Source organism: Epinephelus lanceolatus, chromosome 13, assembly GCF_041903045.1.
Source record: "Epinephelus lanceolatus isolate andai-2023 chromosome 13, ASM4190304v1, whole genome shotgun sequence".
NCBI classification, from domain to species: domain Eukaryota; kingdom Metazoa; phylum Chordata; class Actinopteri; order Perciformes; family Serranidae; genus Epinephelus; species Epinephelus lanceolatus.
Window position 1 is genome coordinate 1727434 of NC_135746.1, and position 17870 is coordinate 1745303.

The following is a 17870-nucleotide window of genomic DNA, read 5'->3' on the forward strand; positions in this document are numbered from 1 at the left end:
TCATTTGCATTTTGATTGAAGGGCTGCCAGTTGTTGTGTGCACATTAAAACACCAGATGGCGTACTTGAGCAATCTGCCTAGACAACAGCACTCTGCTCATTTATGTGATTTAAAATGTGATTTCAGAAAGACAGAAACTTAAGTTTATAAATTAAAGCAACACTTTGCCAGAAAAAAATCCAAATACAACTAAGATGTGAGATATTTGACCATTCAATTAAGAAACATTAAAATATGAAAAGTGATCTAATATGATCAGACTGCATGGAGTTATTTCTAAATTTGTCAGACAATTCATTCAGTCTCACAGAGTCACCATCATCAACCTCCCTGCCTCTGTGGCACTCTGTTATAGTCAATCCTCCACTCTCCTCATGAATCTCTACTTTTTGCTGCATCATTTGGGGATGTGTATGTCCAGCCTCAGCTATCACCAGTGTGGAGATAGATTGACTTGTGTCTGTGTAGTGATACATTTTGATACTGAATTTGAGTTGCTGGCCCACATTACATTGAAGTTATTGAAGACTTCCATTATTTTCTATTAAAATATTTACGTTAAATTAATGAACTGTACATTAACAATAAAAAAAAGTGCCACATGAGTCCATCCATCCATTTTCACGCTTATCTGAGGCCGGGTCACAGGAGCAGCAGGCCGAGCAAAGCACCCCAGACATCCCTCTCCCCAGCAACACTTTCCAGCTCCTCCTGGAGGACCCCGAGGTGTTCCCAGACCAGATGAGATATGTAATCCCTCCAGTGTGTTCTGGGTCTGCCCCGGGGCCTCCTACCAGTGGGACGTGGCTGGAACACCTCTAACAGGAGGATCCTGATCAGATGTTGAACCACCTCAGCTGACCCCTTTTGATGTGAAGGAGCAGCAGCTCTACTCTGAGCTCCCTCCGGATGTCCCTATCTCTACGGCTGAGACCAATTTCATAACATTTTTTTATTTATGCTGTCTTGCCAATATAAGTGAGAATGACATCATCTCATGCACTCAAACATGTAAGCATACGGCGTGAGTAGATGATACTTGACACAGTGCAGCAGAGTCAGGTAGAGGTCAGTAAATGGACAGGCGTAGTAGTGGCAGGAAGAGAAGGCGAGGGGGGAGGTAAGATGACAGGAGGATCAGAGATGTGGAGGGGCAGATGGAGGAGCAGAACAATCTGATTGACCTCTTAGGTTAATCCTCTTGTCTCCCAGCATATGGCCCGCAGGTCGTGCTCCGTTAAAGACTGTGTGAGTGGACACAGACACAGACGGACACAATGGTCTCCAGATTTTCCTACTACCTTCATCTCAGGTAAGGAACGAGAGAGTGAGACAGCGTGTGTGTGTGTGTGTGTGTGTGTGTGTGTGTGTGCTCTCCCTGACACATGTTGCTGTGTGAGTGTTTAGACTGTTAGAAAAACTGACATTTGTTCCACATTCAGGTGTCAGTATTTAATGACTCTCATAGCTTACGTTTCGGCAACATCTGGAAATTTGTGTTTTCAAATATTAAAACGTATTGAAACCACTCTGCTGAGGGAAGGATGGCGAGGCGTTCAGGGGCCTTTATTGCAGTCCTCACAGAACAATAACAAACATGGCCTTCTGTTGGCTGCTGGCTGTCTTGAAGGGGAAAAGGGGGAGCCAGTAACAGACATCTCTATGGGTGATATCTCCAACACACAGAAACTCACACCAAAACAATGTAGACTGATAAATAGCACTACAGGTAAGAGGAAAAAATACATACCATAAAACTTGAGTTAGCAGCCCGGGCTGTTATTTGCTTCAATCACTGAACTCAACAGGCCTGTATTAGAGACAGGCCTTTAATTCCTTTCACACAAAACTGTTGCTCAGCAAAGATCAGGAAATACAATCAAACTCTTTATTTAAACCAATATGAATATTACTTATGTTTAAAAGTTAATTTCAGATAATATATGAATTATAAATCATTCATTTGATCAAGCTCAGACAGACAGCACATCAGACAGAGAGAGTTACAGCATTCGAGGATTACGACACCCAGCACAGTGACAACACTTTATCCTGTTAAAACAAGAGTCAAACCCTTAGGACTGCTGTGATCTGAGGACCCTTATGGACTAAAGGAATATGAATGACTTGCAGGGTAATGGAGGAATGGACACGTAATATGAGGCAGCCAACAACTTGATTTTATACATCCAAAGAACTTCAGCGGCCCAGGCCTCTAATTGAGACAGGCCTTTGTTTGTGAAAATGTGTCTCATCACAGAGCTCGTAAGGGGGACTAGAAGTTGAACTGAAGTTTTATGGTATTTTTAAATTCAGGGTGAACTGTCCCCCCCTTTTTTTTTTTTTTTATAGATTTTATTTCTGGATTTTTAACCCTAACAATACACAAACATGGACATTGAAAAATTATACGCCATTTCCTACGGTGTCTAAAGAAGGTGGAGACCTGAGGTAAAGGCCACGAGTGGTCGGGGAAGGTCCAACAAAGAAATAGCACAGTGTGCAGTCCAATGCAATGAAGAAGAGTTAGACAGAGTGATCTGGATTTCCTCAAGACGTAGACAAGAGATCATGTCAGTCATTTTGTAAAGAAAGGAGGGGAAGCAGATTTCCATTCTTGCAAAATAACCCTTTCTGCTGTGACTGTACTGAACACAGGAGCTTGCTGTAACGCAGGGAAAGAGTCAAAGAGTAATCAGAGCAGCCCAGTATCACAGTGAGCACGGTTACATGCGCACAATAATCTCATAACTTGGAATAATCAGGTAATGGAAATAATCTGATTTGACGTGTTTACGTGCACTTCAATAATCTGATAATCAGAAAAACCTGGTTTACATGATTCAGTTCTCCTCAAGTACATGACATAAAACTCAAACTTCCTGTTACAGTAGATACTCATATCCTGGAAAAACCATCATATATTTGCAGAATAAAGCACTCATCATGCTGACAGCTTATATTCTTACAGTACTGTTTGTTTTTATCATTAACAAATACATGTGAGAGCATTCTAATGTGTAGTTTATCAGTGTGGAGCCAGTTTTACATACTTTGGGTAGATTCGGAGTAAAAGTACTGCAAAGTGCAATAGACAAGTGTATTGTATATAAACTTGTCACACAAAGTGCATAACATATAAGTAAGATAAAATAAAAGTGACAATTTAAACACAGAATATAAAAATATATTATTTTATGTCAAATCTTTATCTGAAAGGAAACAAAAGCTGTCACATTAACGTAGTGGAGTAGAAAGTACAATATTTCCCTCTAAAGTGTAGTGGAGTGGGAGTGTAAAACAGCAAAACCTGAAAGAAACCAGATTAAAGGGTATACATGCACAGAGTAATCTGACTATTGGGGAAAAAGCCAGATGTGTTTATCTGATTTCTCATAGTCAGATAATGGCTTTTATCTGATAAAGCCTATCGGATCATGCTGTTTATATGACCACTTGAATAATCAGGTAACTCCAGAAATCAGATACTGATGGGTTTATTAGTGTGCATGTAAACGCGCTCAGTGACACAGTCAGGGACTAACTGCCCAGAAAGTCCTGAGTTTGGGGCAAGAACAAAAAGGTGGCCTGAGGTCCCCACGCCTGATTTACACTGCTCACATGTAGCAGACAGAAAGGATGTATTCTGTTCAACAAGGTCTTGGATAATGAGAGCAGTGGATGACTTTAAACTGAATAAGCTGAAGTGGAATGGGACATGTTTGTAACCTTTGTAACCCCTCGCTGATAATTCAACTGTCCCTTTAGATTAAGATGTGAGCGCACACTTCATAAAGAGATGCACAGTGTTCAGGTATACAGAAGATCATGTGCTTTGTTTCTTAATGGAAGGAAACACCCTCCAAAAACCCTGACTTTTAAAACTGCCCCTCCACTTCACCAGGAAGTAGTCAGTACCCTGTTGGAGCAGCAGGTGGCGCCACCAGCTGTGAAACCGTACCCTGTGGCTGCAGCCAATCCCTGAGCTGTGCTGTGTCTGTAAGCCAGCCCCTGTCCTCTGTCCTGCCTCACACACACACACACGCACACACACTCAGAGTTGTGGAGAGAAAGACGAGAAGTGGAGGCAGACGGAGGGAGAGAAGGAGGAGGAGAGTTTGATGTCAGAATGAGTCGGCAACATAGACAGACAGACAGACAGACAGACATATAGACAGGTCACTATCAGTCAGTGAGTGAGGGTGAGGTGTGTGTGGAGCAGGAGACACAAGACAAGGAGGAGAAACATGAGTCGGCAGCAGCAGCAGACCCAGGGAGTGGTTTTAACGGGTTACCACAGCAACGCGGAACTGTTACCGAAAACTGGGCCGTGTGTCCCGAGCAGCTGTCCGTCAGCCCAGGACCCCGAGCCCAACCTGCCCAGGTGGGACATATGAGTGTGTGTGAGTGTGTGTAGCTGCAGTGTGGCGCTTTGTAAAGAGGGCAGTGTGTGTGTGTGTGTGTGTGTGTGTGTGTGTGTGTGTGTGTGAGAGAGACCAAGTGAGCAAAGGTCACAGTCATAGTGTTGTTCTCCTCGTGTCTAAAGCTGCTGTATCAAAGCCTCCATGTCCCAGTGTGCAGCTGCGTCCTGCTGGAGGACCTGAACCCAGCTTTAACTTCAGCTCCACCTGCTTAACTGCAGCTTGTTTTGTTGCCCCATCATGGCCTTGGGTTATGTGTTTCCTTCAGCACATTCCTAATCAGCAGGTTAACCTTGACTTTGTTATACTGGCCCAGATTCTGCAGGGCTGCCTATCTGCCTCCTCTGCTCCACTGTACATCTGATGATAATGTTTCCTTCCAGAGTGCGCAGTGTGAACACCACCGCTCACTGTTTGCAGTATGGAGTAGGCTCTTAGCTGTTGTGAGATAAGATGGAGTACTAAACGGGCCAACAAGGCACAGGCCCAGTGGCCAAAGTATCAGGGGCTCCTGGCTTCCACCTGCAAAATATTACTCAGACAAACCAGCTGTACTGACTGGACACTCAACATGACCACAGAGAAACATCAAACAACTACAAAGAGCCATCAAACAGCTACAAAGAGACACAAACAGCTACAAAGGGATGTAAAAATAACCACAAAGAGATACAGTGAGACACACAACTACGATGAGAGGCAAAAGACACACAATGGCTACAAAGAGATTCAAAATGACTCAAAAGACACACAGAATAACTTCAAAGAGACAGAAAGTGACTACATAGAGACTGAGAGGATTACAAAGAGATTTAAAATGACTGCAAAGAGATGTAAAACAACTTCAGAGAAATAGAAAAACCACTGCAAAGATGCAAAACAGCTGCAAAGAGATACAGTCAGACTCAGGGCTACGATAAGAGTCACGATATTACTACAAAGAGATTTAAAATTACTATAAAAAGAGGCAAAACAACCACAAAGAGACAAAAAACGACTGCAAAGAGATGCAAAGCAACTACAGAGAGATTCAAAATGACTCAAAAGACACACAGAATAACTTCGAAGAGACAGAAAGTGACTACAAAGAGATGCAAAACAGCTGCAAAGAGACCCAAAGATTCATGACTACGAGAAGAGGCAAAACAACCACAAAGAGACACAAAATGACTTCAAGGAAACAGAAAGCAACTACACAGAGATTGAGAGGATTACAAAGAGCTTCAAAATGACCAAAAAGACACACAAAATGACTACGAAGAGTTGCAAAACAACTACAAAGAGACACAAAACAACTTCAGAGAAATAGAAAACCCACTGCAAAAATACAAAACAGCTGCAACGAGATACAGTGAGACTCAGGGCTACAATAAGAGCCACGATATTACCACAAAGAGATTCGAAATAACCAGAAAGACACACAAAATTACTTCAAAAAGAGTTGTAAAATCAGTGAAGAGACACAGAATGACTTCAAAGAGACAAGAAGCAACCACATTATGTATAATACTAAACTATAATATACTCAAGTGTATTAATATTTTCTTACAGCCTAATCAAGATGCCACCTCCGGCCCTGGGCTGTTGGTAAGGGCCCTTTCCACTGTGTCAGAATACAGAATCATAGATTGTGAAAATATTTATTGGGTCGCAGCCCTGAACTGTAACAGTAACAGTAGAGTGTAGTGTACAGCAGCAGGACTACCAGCTCAATGGATTGTATTTATACTCATATCTCTTGATGCAGTAAATTTATAGAACATATTTCATGCACATTGCTGCCCAAAATGTTTCACATAGCAAAATAAAGCAACACAGACAAAATCATAGCAATAAAAACAATGAATACAGTTTTGGAAGATTCAAAATGTCAACAGTAAAATGCTAAATATTAATTAATAAAAAAAAATCAATAGAATAAAATAAACAGCAGGGATAAAAAAATAATGTGAAAACCATTGATTAAAACTTCAGAACAAAAGCTATAACAATACTCTGAATATGCAGGTGGGGATTATTAAAAGGAAAACCCAACATTAATAAGGTGCTGGGCCACGAACTGCATCCAGATTTTTAGAGTGTGATAACTCTACTGTAGGAGTGAACACCATGTCTCCAAAGTATCCTGAGTTGATGTTTCTATGATGGTCGTGGTCATGAGACAGATTATGAGACAGTGGAACACTGGGCTGATATGCCAAGGGTCCCACAACCTCTCCTACACTGAGGCAAGACTCAGAGTTTGTGTCTCTTTATTTCATGTCTCTCTGTGGTTGTTGTGTATTTTGTGTAGTCGTTAAAGAGGCAACAGACAGGATTAGTTTCTTTTAGCTTGGCGCCACCTAGCGTCAGTGGTGTTGCGTCGCACTGTGGCAACGACCAAAGTGAGCGTGGGGATCAGAGATAATGAATCAAATGCAGGCTGTAAAGCCACCAGTATACCTCTATGTATATGTAGAATGAGAAGGTGTGTGGACACTCTACTAAATAAATGAGTAAAGAGACCGAGCAACAATTATCAGATTTATCTGAAGAAAAAACAAATAATAATGCAAATAATTATAGCAGAATGCACAGTACCAGTACAAACAGCTCACAGTAAATGATACCAATATGTACAGTATCAGTACAAACAACAGTAGACACAGTGGAATTATACCAATATGCACATGTAAACAGTCCCCATTCTAGAATAAACGCTACCGTATGGAAACCATGCGGCCGGTTGGAGCTCAAATTGAATGGGAAACAAAGTCCAGTGTTCACTTAGCTGGGCGTAACTTAGCTGGGCGATGTCCGTGGATAGCTGCCTCCGTGAGAAGAGAACAGAAGGAAGGGAGGGGGGTATCACTGTCCGAGGGCTGCCGTAGAATGGCAACCAGGATGTCAGCCGACCAACACTCGCTACCCGCTCCCTGGTTGCGGCGATTTGCGATGCTGGCCAGCTAGGAATGAACTAGCAGCCAGTACAGTACAGTCCTCTCTGGTCTAGCTAACATTTAGCCGTGTTACTTACTGATCCATTAGAAAGAAAGCTAGCTGGACATGGGTTTTGAAGCTTCTTTGGTCACGGAGTTCCCTCCATCTCTTGAACGCCTGACTGAGGTTTACTCTTGTTTTTCCTCTTCTTTTATCACTCTCCTTTTTGCTCTTCTTTGCCTCCTCACACAGAGGAGCTCCTTTTCTTTTGCTAGGCCGTTTTTCACTTGTCTCCAAACTTTGTCCGTCTGCCATTGTGCTCGTGACTCAACTATCTCATGCCCAACTCCTCATGAGGACCAGCTCCAGTCCCTGATTGGCTGACCGACCAGTTTCACAATACATGACGCGTTTCCTGCCGTAAAGAAGATTTTTTTCCCGCGAAGTTTCGCCCCCGGTGGCAGAAGCTTATTTTGAGGTAGTTTTGTGTCCCCTTATAGTTGTTTTTTGTGTCTTTGTAGTAATTGAGGTCTTTTCAAGTTAATTTTATGTCTGTTTCAGGTCATTTGTTGTCTTTTAGGTCTTTTGTCTCCGTATGGTTGGCTGGCATCTCTTTGTGTGTCATTTTGTGTGGTTGTTTAGGTCTTCTGTAGTTAATATTTTGTGTCTCTTTGCAGTTCCTTTTCATCTCTTTGTGTGTCATTTTGAGTCTCGTCTTCGTCAGTACATGTTAATTTGACATTTTGCCATCATGTCAAAGCCAAGGACTCGTTGACACGTTTGGCCCCAGGGCCTGTGCCAGGGGGCCCCAGTCAGTAACCCTTCCTTGGTGGTGGAGAATGCTGTCTGACACTTTGGAGTATTGAAGTTTAACTCGGCTGAGATGTGGTGATTTTCATATCCATCAAACCCTTCAGTGAGCCCTGACCTGTGTATAAGCTGCATGTGTTCCCGTTCATGTATCATGACAGAGTCACATCTTCTGCTGGCGTGATAATCTTCTTACACTGAGGAAAAGAGATATTTTCAGTTGCTGTGTCACAGAGGAAACACTGAATGAGAACTAAGCTCACATGGAAACGACTGTACACTGAGAGTGTTTTATTTATAACAGAGCACTTATTTACTCGTGCGACCGAGCCGGCTGTGTGTGTGTGTGTGTGTGTGTGTGTGTGTGTCCAGGTCATGTTTAGATCAGCAAACAACTGCTGTCAACAACCGTGGTGTGGTGAAAGTAAACAACTCACAGAGCCACAGTGCAGCTGGCATTCAGACGTCCACACCTGCCTCTGTGTGTGTGTGTGTGTGTGTGTGTGTGTGTGTGTGTTTGTGTGTGTATATACAGTATGTTTTTGCGTGTGTGTGTGTGTTCCAGATGGCTCGTCCAGCTCACTAGAAAAAACACAGCATCACGTTACAGCCTGCCTTTGTCTCACCTCCCACTGCAGAGCGTGTGTGTCCTGTCTAGTTTGACGTGAGGGCTGCGTTGTGTGGTCATTGTTTCCCCGAGTCAGGAAATGAGAGACAGACAGAGAGCTACCAGCCTTTTACCAGCCGTGGACATCCGACCTAAGGGGCCTTGGGTTACGTGCTGTCCGCTGGGAGCCGTGCACGTGGATGTTTAGGTGCTCTGGGAAGAAGATTTTGCTCCTGGGGTGTTTGCCTTTGTCGTGTAGGAACCGGCGCTTCCCCAAGCATGTATGTGGGGTGACTGAGTCAGTGGGACACACATGGTTTAGATTAGCTGACTGTGTGATGCAGCAGGCAGCCTGACCCTGAGCAGAAATACAACCCTGCACAGGAAATGACATCTGCAGAAAGGAAGACGAGCTGTGAAAGGTTACAAGATGTCAGTTAAAAGCATGGGCTGCAGCAAAACCCTCATCTAGTGAAATCTAGTTAACAAAAATGACTCTACTAAGAATAACATGATCCAGAGAGACAGACAGCTCAGAAACAGCAGACATGTGGTGCCTGACAGGGGTGGAGGCAGACACACATGGACAAAAACAAACTGACAGATTCATCAGAACTAAACGCAGATGATTTATTCAACCAGTGGTTCATTGGTGAGTCCAGTAACTGTGACAGAGAGGGAACAGAGACAGCCTCTGTTTTCCACAGAGGGCAGCTGGCACCTGTTGATTTGAATGGGAATACCACACACACACACACACACACACACACACACACACTATATTCATCCTCTTTCCCTCTTATGTTGGCTGCAAAACATCCTCAGCTGCCCATTGTTCACTTTTTAAAGCTGCTTAATCATAAAACTGAATCTGATCTTTGACCACGCCCGTCTCCTCTCCGGCGTTGGAAGATGTGCTCAGAAAGATTATTTTTCACATTTTTCAAAAATATGCGAATGTGTTTCCTCACTGACAGTAAGATGAAAAGATTGATACCACCATAGACATGTTCAGTAGTGAGCTTCCTCTGGACAGAGTCATGCTAGCTGTTTCTAATCTTTATGCTAAGCTAGGCTAACTAACTACAGGCTGTAGCTTCGTATTAACCAGTCACACCAGAGAGCAGTATCTTACTCTCTGCAAGAAAGCAGATTAGTGCAAGTGAAGTACTATCATCACAGTCAGGGCTTGACGCTAACTTTTTTCCCAACGAGCACATGTGCTCCTAAGTTGAAAAAGTAAGGAGTGCACAAAGAACTTTAGGGGCACAATGTAAATTGATCAAATAATGTGTTTTCCGTAATAAACGTGATGCAAACAGACATTTACAAGCAAAATTATTTAATGAATTTGTATACAAAATGTACAGAAAGGTAAAATCATCAAGTTTTGAAAAAGTATTGCAATTTAATTTTGTCTTTAATGTCATTATCTTATATATGTTATCTTTACAATATGATTATCTTATATAATGTTATTACTATCCTAAACATTCTCCAGGTCCTCTGAAACTCTGCAGGACTTATTTCCACTGTGCCCAGCAGCGGTACCGTGGCGAACGGTCCCTAACTGCGGGGAGAACGGAGCAGGCTTCCCCGGAGGTCCGCCGCTTAACCCGGTCCGTCTCCTCCACCACACTTTGACTTATTTCCACCCTGCCGACAGTGGGACTTATATTCATTGTGCCAACAGTGGCTTGGAAAACCGCCCGTAACTGTGTCACACGGGGAAGAGGGAAGAGGGAAGGCTGCTGGAGTTCCTCCAACATTTGTGGTTAGATTATCATATTTTTTTTATTGACAAGAATATAGGCTGCTTCGGCTGATTTTTTTTATGCGCACATGTGCCCCTAAATATTTTTTACAGTTCACACACACCTATTTTTAGTCGCAAATGTGAGTGAAACGCTCGCACTGTCGAGCGCTGACAGTGTAAATAGGGTTGCAACGATATACCGGTTTCAAGGTATACCCTGATATTAAGATTGATGGTTATCGTACAGTGTAAAATTCTTAAGTTTTGTATGATTTACAATGAAGTATCATCAGCTGTTTTCCTGGAAGTTAGAGCATCTGGAGGGGGTAGAAGGGATATGACGCCACTGACAGGCGACCAAATAAAATGCACCATTACCTTGATTAAAATGACAGATTTTCCCTTTCACCAGCCCCGGGTCGCACACATTGTGACAAATAAAGGCGTGTCTCAAACAGAGACCTGGTCTGGTCGCCAAGCAGTTCATTTATTTATAGAAGTTCTTTAGATGTATAAACCCAGGTTGTTGGCTGCCTCATATTATGTGTCCATTCCTAAATCACCCTGTAAGTTATTCATATTCCTTTAATGCGCTCTGTCGCAGCGAGATCAAATGAACGATTCATTGTGTTATCTGAAGCCTAATTTTTAAACAAGTAATATTTATACTGGTTTAAATAAACAATTTGATTTTATTTCTCGATCTTTGCTGAGCAACAGTTTTGTGTTAAAGGAATTAAAGGCCTGTCCCAAATACAGGCCTGTTGAGTTTTCTGTCCTATTGAGGTAATTGTGTGTCTCCTTGTGGTAGTTTTGTGTCTCTCTCCAGTCTGGTCATCTCACTTCAGCCATTTTTTTTGCAGCAAAATGTATCTAGTGGATTGATAAAGCAATTGATTATATTATTCTAGTAGGCTACCTAAAGTTTAATTTGTATTTGTCATATCAGTGATTTAAGCAAATAATAGCCCAGGCTTTAAATTGAAGTTTTAGGGTACTTACACAACAAAATATAAAACACAGGTCCAGTTGCTTTTGGACGTTTTAATGCTGAAATCTTGAAATAAAAAGTGAAGTATTATCAGCAGAATATACCTGTTAACACAATAAACATGCTGAAAGGACTTTTTTACCTAAATGAAAGTTTAGTTAGGAGCTTTGTCCCTGAGTCTCACCCAGTGACACCCTCAGGTCATGTGGGCTTCAGTAGTCGACTGAGTTCACTTCCTCACATCTTGACTCACATTTAAGTCATCAGTGCTGAACTTGCTCTTTGCTGGCTGATACCATTTCCTTTAGTTCCTGTCTGCACGTCACAGTGGGGGGTTTACTTTATGAGCTGATAGAAGGTGTGTAGATAAAGGTGCAAAGAGTAGAACAATTACACACACGGCTGCGGCGCTGTTTTCCTTTGAAGGTCGTTTGTGCGTGTTTGTATGAAAGTGTGCCAGAGTGAGAATGTGTTTGTTTAACTCACAAGGGCAGCCCGTCTGACCTCTGTGAGAGTGTGTATAACAGAGAGAAGTCATGTGTACCGTTGTTTGTAAAGCTTTGTGTAATTTGTGGGTGTTTTTCTGCACCGTCAAAGCTTATGAACCAGGACACAAACATCTCAGTACCACGACCAGTTCGCTCAGAGGAAGCTTGCCTGTTGTGCTGTTGAGGCAGACAAATCGCTGAGTGGTCAACAATTACTTGAAAGCTGCAAAGATTAATTTTTAACATGGTTGTAAATATGGTTTTTACTATAGGGTAATAGTTAAATGGAAAATTAGGTGTCAAGCCAATCAGATAGTTCAGAGCAAGTGCCAAGTGTTGCATCACAGTCTTTTCTATCAGATCAGTAGCTGCACCTGTTTCTTGTCACCATAGCGGTCGATAGCTGCAACTTATGATTATTTTCATTCATTCAGTAGATATTTTCTCAATTATTTATTCAGTCTATGAAATGTCAAAAAATGCTTGTCACAATTTCCCAGATCCCAACGTGACATCTTCAGATTACTTCTTGTGTCAAATCTTCAAAAAAAAAAATCCAGTAGATCTTTATTTTCTTCATAAACGATGAAGAAAAGCAGCAAATTCTTAAGGTGCAGACACACCAAACCAACATCAAAGAACTAGCGGCGACGAAAGCCAACTGTTGCGTCGTCTACGTCGCCTCACGTCGCCCTGTGTCAGTTGCATTTCGAACAAACTACACGCACTACATCCGACGGCCAAGTAGCACGTACGTTCTGCGCCTGCGTGAGAGAGAGCGGAGTGAGAGAGTGGTACATCCTGTCAGCCGAGGGGTTTCCTATCTGTGCAGCCGAGCACCGCAGCACCTCCACGGACTATTACATCCAGACGGTCCCGGTGTTTCCTCCGCAGGCTCCACTTCACTCAGCTGCCCGATAAACCCGCTGCTTCTTCCCACTTTAACCTGAATAACAAACCAGGGCTCGGTGCTCCGGTTGGATCCAAACGGAGAGCCGGGGCTAGCTCAGAGACTAGCGGAGGCTAACTGGCTGTGCTTCCCTCCGGTCATGCTGCGGCTAACGCTCTGCTAGCCGCTCCCAGCTAGCTCCGGTTTGTTATTCAGGTTAAAGTGGGAAGAAGCAGCGGGTCTGTGGGGCAGCTGAGTGAAGTGGAGCCTGAGGAGGAAGCACCGGTTAGCCCCGGTTTCACTACAGGCAGATTCACTCGCTACAGGGGCGAGGAAATAAAACCTGAACAGCCAATCAGAGTGATCTCTCTCACCGACAAGCTCCGCCACTGATTCAACATGCTCAATCGGCCAAAAAGCCACCGACGCCAAAGGGCCGACAGTGCGGGACACACCGCAAAAACTAGAGCGACAGACGCTCACCGACGGCCCGACTTTGGTCGACGGCCGACCGTCAGCTTGGTGTGTCAGGGCCTTTACATTTCAGAGGCTAGAAGCAGCAAATGTTTGACATTTTAGCTTGAAAAATGACTGAAATGAGTTTCCTCCATGGGGTGTCTGGGCTCTAGCCTGGTGTTGCCAGACCCAGTTCACAAAACGCGAATGGGTCTGGACACGGAGTGTACATTTCCTCTGTTCCTGAGGGGCGGTATCAATGGCTGTCACTCAAAGTGCCCCTTCACGCAATTGGAAAGACAGTGTTGTTGTTTACGAAATGCATTCACTCCGCTCCTTGTCCCTCCTATTCTGATGACGTGCCCGCCCCAAAGTAATAAACGGTTGTGATTGGCCCGTAAGCTTTAACAGATGCCAGAATGCGCCTTTATGATTGGATGGCCAAACTGATCTGCGGAGCGAAATAGAATATGAACTTGCGAGATCAGGATGGTTTCACCAGGCTGTCTGGGCTCAGCCTTAGAGACATGGTGAAGAGCTCAGACATCCAGAGGGAGCTCAGAGTAGAGTCGCTGCTCCTTCACATCAAAAGGGGTCAGCTGAGGTGGTTCAACATCTGATCAGGATCCTCCTGTTAGAGGTGTTCCAGGCACGTCCCACTGGTAGGAGGCCCCGGGGCAGACCCAGAACACACTGGAGGGATTATATATCTCATCTGGTCTGGGAATGCCTCGGGGTCCTCCAGGAGGAGCTGGAAAGTGTTGCTGGGGAGAGGGACGTCTGGGGTGCTTTGCTCAGCCTGCTGCCCCCATGACCCGGCCTCAAATAAGCAGATGAAAATGGATGGATGAGGCTGGTGGGAATGTCATTAGTTTGGCAATTATGTCATAAAAGAAAAATTTAAAATTAAAATGTTGATCTGGTGATGATGCTAGAGGAAAGGTCAGGGGATCCCCAGAGTCAGGAAGATTTGGCAGTGGCAGTTCATCTAATACAGGAAGTGTTTATGTATTTAAGTCCGGACCAAAGTGGTGGACGGATGTTAAAATCCCAAGAGACACAGCATGAATAAAACTAGTAAAAATGTGAGATCAGTGTGAAAGCACAGATAACAACGTATCATGCTTAGTGTGTGTTGATATGTTTGTGTGTGTGTGTGTGTGTGTGTTTGTTGATCTTTGATTTATGGTTCAGTCAAACGGTTCTTTATACTGCAGCTCTGGATGAAGGTCAATGATTAACTCATCCTGGGAGTTCATGTGTGCGTCTGCCAGCTCTGAGGCTTCCAAGTTAAACAAATCCTCTCGAGTTTATCACAAAACAAGGACATTTTTGTCATTCCTCACTTATGAAATTATTCTGTCAATTGGTGAGGCTTTAATAAGACAATGAACATGCGTCAGAGGAATGACCTGGTTAGTTTGCTGTCTTTCAAAACAAAGAGGAGTCAGACTGCAGGCCTCTACATTTTGTTCTTACACAGTGCTTAAACAAGATCCTGCAGGGAGGAGGGGAGATATATACGAAAACAGAGAGGAAAACGGGTGAAATACAAAATACCAAGAAAGGAAAAGGCACAAGCCCAAGGCGAGGTGTAGGAGGAGAGGAAGTAGATGAGGAGGAGGAGGAGAAGGAGAGGGGAGTTTGACAGGAAAGAGATCAGCGGAAGGAAGGAGTGGAGGAGGTCAGCCGTATTTAAAATACCTGATGTTCTTTGTTAAAACCAGATCAAAGTGTAGGTGTCTATATTTACTGGTGTATTTTATGGCTTTATTAGTACGTACACAGTGTGTGTGGCAGGAAGTCTGCTGTGGTATGTGGCCTTGGCTCAGCGTGACCCCGCGGTATAATGCTCTGCTGATAATGCCAAATTAATTAATACAGAACATCAGCTCGATGCTGTTCAGCGCGGTTAGCCTCACGGGGTCATTTATTTCCTTTCATCTCAGGATTGTTACTTTCATGTCCCATTAGTCTGTTAATAAAGATTTATCAAATTAGGTCGGTTAATATTTGAAACATTGTTTTTTAACCCAGTTGAACCCATTTTCTAGTGACTGGGCTAACTGACACATCTTATCTACGTATTTTATCCATCTCCCACAAGTAAGGCACCCTCTCCGGTTCAGCGTTAAAGCACCTGCATCCTCTGAAATGTTTTATTATGTATAGATTATTTAAATTATTTGAGCTTTTTATTGCCTTTACTGCAGTGCAGCTAAAGGGTGACAGGAAATTGAAAGAGAGATGGTGATGGCACGCAGCAAAGGGCAGCAAGTTGGAATCGAATGCTGCTGCACAGGACTCAGCCTGCATGCTGTGGACACACTACTCACTGAGCTAGAGGCTGCTGCTGCCCCATCCTCTGAAATGTTGACCTTTACTTGAGTGATTACCATTAAGCCATTTTGTTATATGTTTTTCCTTTGAACATCCGTCCACATTATGTCGCTACATATGGTGTTTTTAAAAACAGACTGCAGCGCCAAATGTGTGACAGTGCTGTCCTCAAAGTTAAATGGACAAATGGTGTCGGACATTGTACTTTGTATGGGACACTTAGAACATTAATTCAGCATTCATTCATTTTCTGTGAACACTTATCCGGTACAAGGTCGCGAGGGGGTGGAGCCTATCCCAGCTGACACTGGGAGAGAGGCATGGTTCACCCTGGACAGGTCACCAGACTATCACAGGGCTGACACATAGAGACAGACAACCATTCACACTCACATTCACACCTACAGACAATTTAGAGTCACCAATTAACCTGCATGTCTTTGGACTGTGGGAGGAAGCTGGAGCACCTGGAGGAAACCCACGCTGACACAGGGAGAACTTGTCAGAGCACCTGGAGGAAACCCACGCTGGCACAGGGAGAACATGTCGGAGCACCTGAAGGAAACCCACGCTGACACAGGGAGAACATGTCGGAGCACCTGGAGGAAACCCACGCTGACACAGGGAGAACATGTCAGAGCACCTGGAGGAAACCCACGCTGACACAGGGAGAACATGTCGGAGCACCTGGAGGAAACCCACGCTGACACAGGGAGAATTTGTCGGAGCACCTGGAGGAAACCCACGCTGGCACAGGGAGAACATGTCGGAGCACCTGAAGGAAACCCACGCTGACACAGGGAGAACATGTCGGAGCACCTGGAGGAAACCCACGCTGACACAGGGAGAACATGTCAGAGCACCTGGAGGAAACCCACGCTGACACAGGGAGAACATGTCGGAGCACCTGGAGGAAACCCACGCTGACACAGGGAGAACATGTCGGAGCACCTGGAGGAAACCCACGCTGACACAGGGAGAACATGTCAGAGCACCTGGAGGAAACCCATGCTGACACAGGGAGAACATGTCAGAGCACCTGGAGGAAACCCACGCTGACACAGGAAGAACATGTCGGAGCACCCTTTGTTTCCCTCTGGTTAACACTGTCAGCTCAGCCAGGTCCATGTTGAGAACCATGTCTAGGAAACTTTTGCATAGAGGCCCTTTAAGAGTATGTTAAGAGTTTTCATTTTGTATCTTATTTACTGCAAGTCATGTAGACTTAATATTTCTGTGCAGTACTGGATGTTTGCCACTATGTGAGTATGATATAATCAAATTGAATCTTAAAGACTTGAAACATGCTTTGTCCTCATAATAACACATCCAGTGTCAGTTGTTACTGTGATAGGGCTCAACCTTTAACAGCCAGCTGACAGATACACAGCAGTGTTTGGATAGGTGATGATGAATGACACCATTGTTGAGAGCAACTGGTTGTGATGGGACACAACAGCCACAGATCAGTCACTGCTCTCTCCAGAATAACTCAGTAGCTTCAAGTGGAAGAGAAACAGAGGGAGAGGGGTCAATGTGCTGTGTCAGATGTAACTTCCTGTCACAACAAAGGGGACATTCAGTCGGACAGCAGAGCCAAAAAAAAAGAGAACACACAGATTCTGTTCATATATTTAAGTGGCGCTTCTATTGTTTTTCATGTTGTGTATAATGCTGCCAAATGCCCTCTGGTAATGCATGTTAACCAGTGTCTTTGTTGTCACTGCTTTGGATGTCATGGTGCAGTGGCGTCGCCCTGTGTGGGAGCACTGTGGTCATGTGTTTGTGTTGTTGTTAAGGCCTCACATGCAACAAATATTGAAGCCATGATATTTCAATTCCTAGAGAAAGCTTCGTATTGCAGTAACACTGAGCACCTTAACTACAATTTAATGTCTACATTGAGTAACAACCAGAACAAGCACTAAGTTCCCTGGGTCAGGGTCACTCACTGGGCCCAGTTTTAGAAACAATAGAGTATTAAACATCCGGTAAAATACACAAATATACAAGATACGAAGTGTTTTCAAGGAGCAATAGCAAAACCAGTGCCAAATAGAGAAACAATAGGACTAAGATAAGCACAAGAGTTACTACAAATGAACTAAAATGGTGGACTCCAGCTGATAATCAGTGTTCGATGTGTCACACATTAGACACAGCTCTGGGGCATTAAAGCAGCGCCATCTGTA

General features: G+C 43.8%; 1 protein-coding gene across 1 annotated transcript in view; it reads left to right on the forward strand.

Annotated features, from left to right (window-relative positions):
• Window positions 1-4044: 4044 nt before the first annotated feature.
• arhgap18 (Rho GTPase activating protein 18) overlaps window positions 4045-17870 on the forward strand; it is a 39133-nt gene continuing 25307 nt past the window's right edge. The window contains exon 1 of the mRNA XM_078173651.1: window positions 4045-4385. Coding sequence (XP_078029777.1) covers window positions 4249-4385 — 137 coding nt within the window. The 5' untranslated portion in view covers window positions 4045-4248. The remainder of the gene's footprint in view (window positions 4386-17870) is intronic.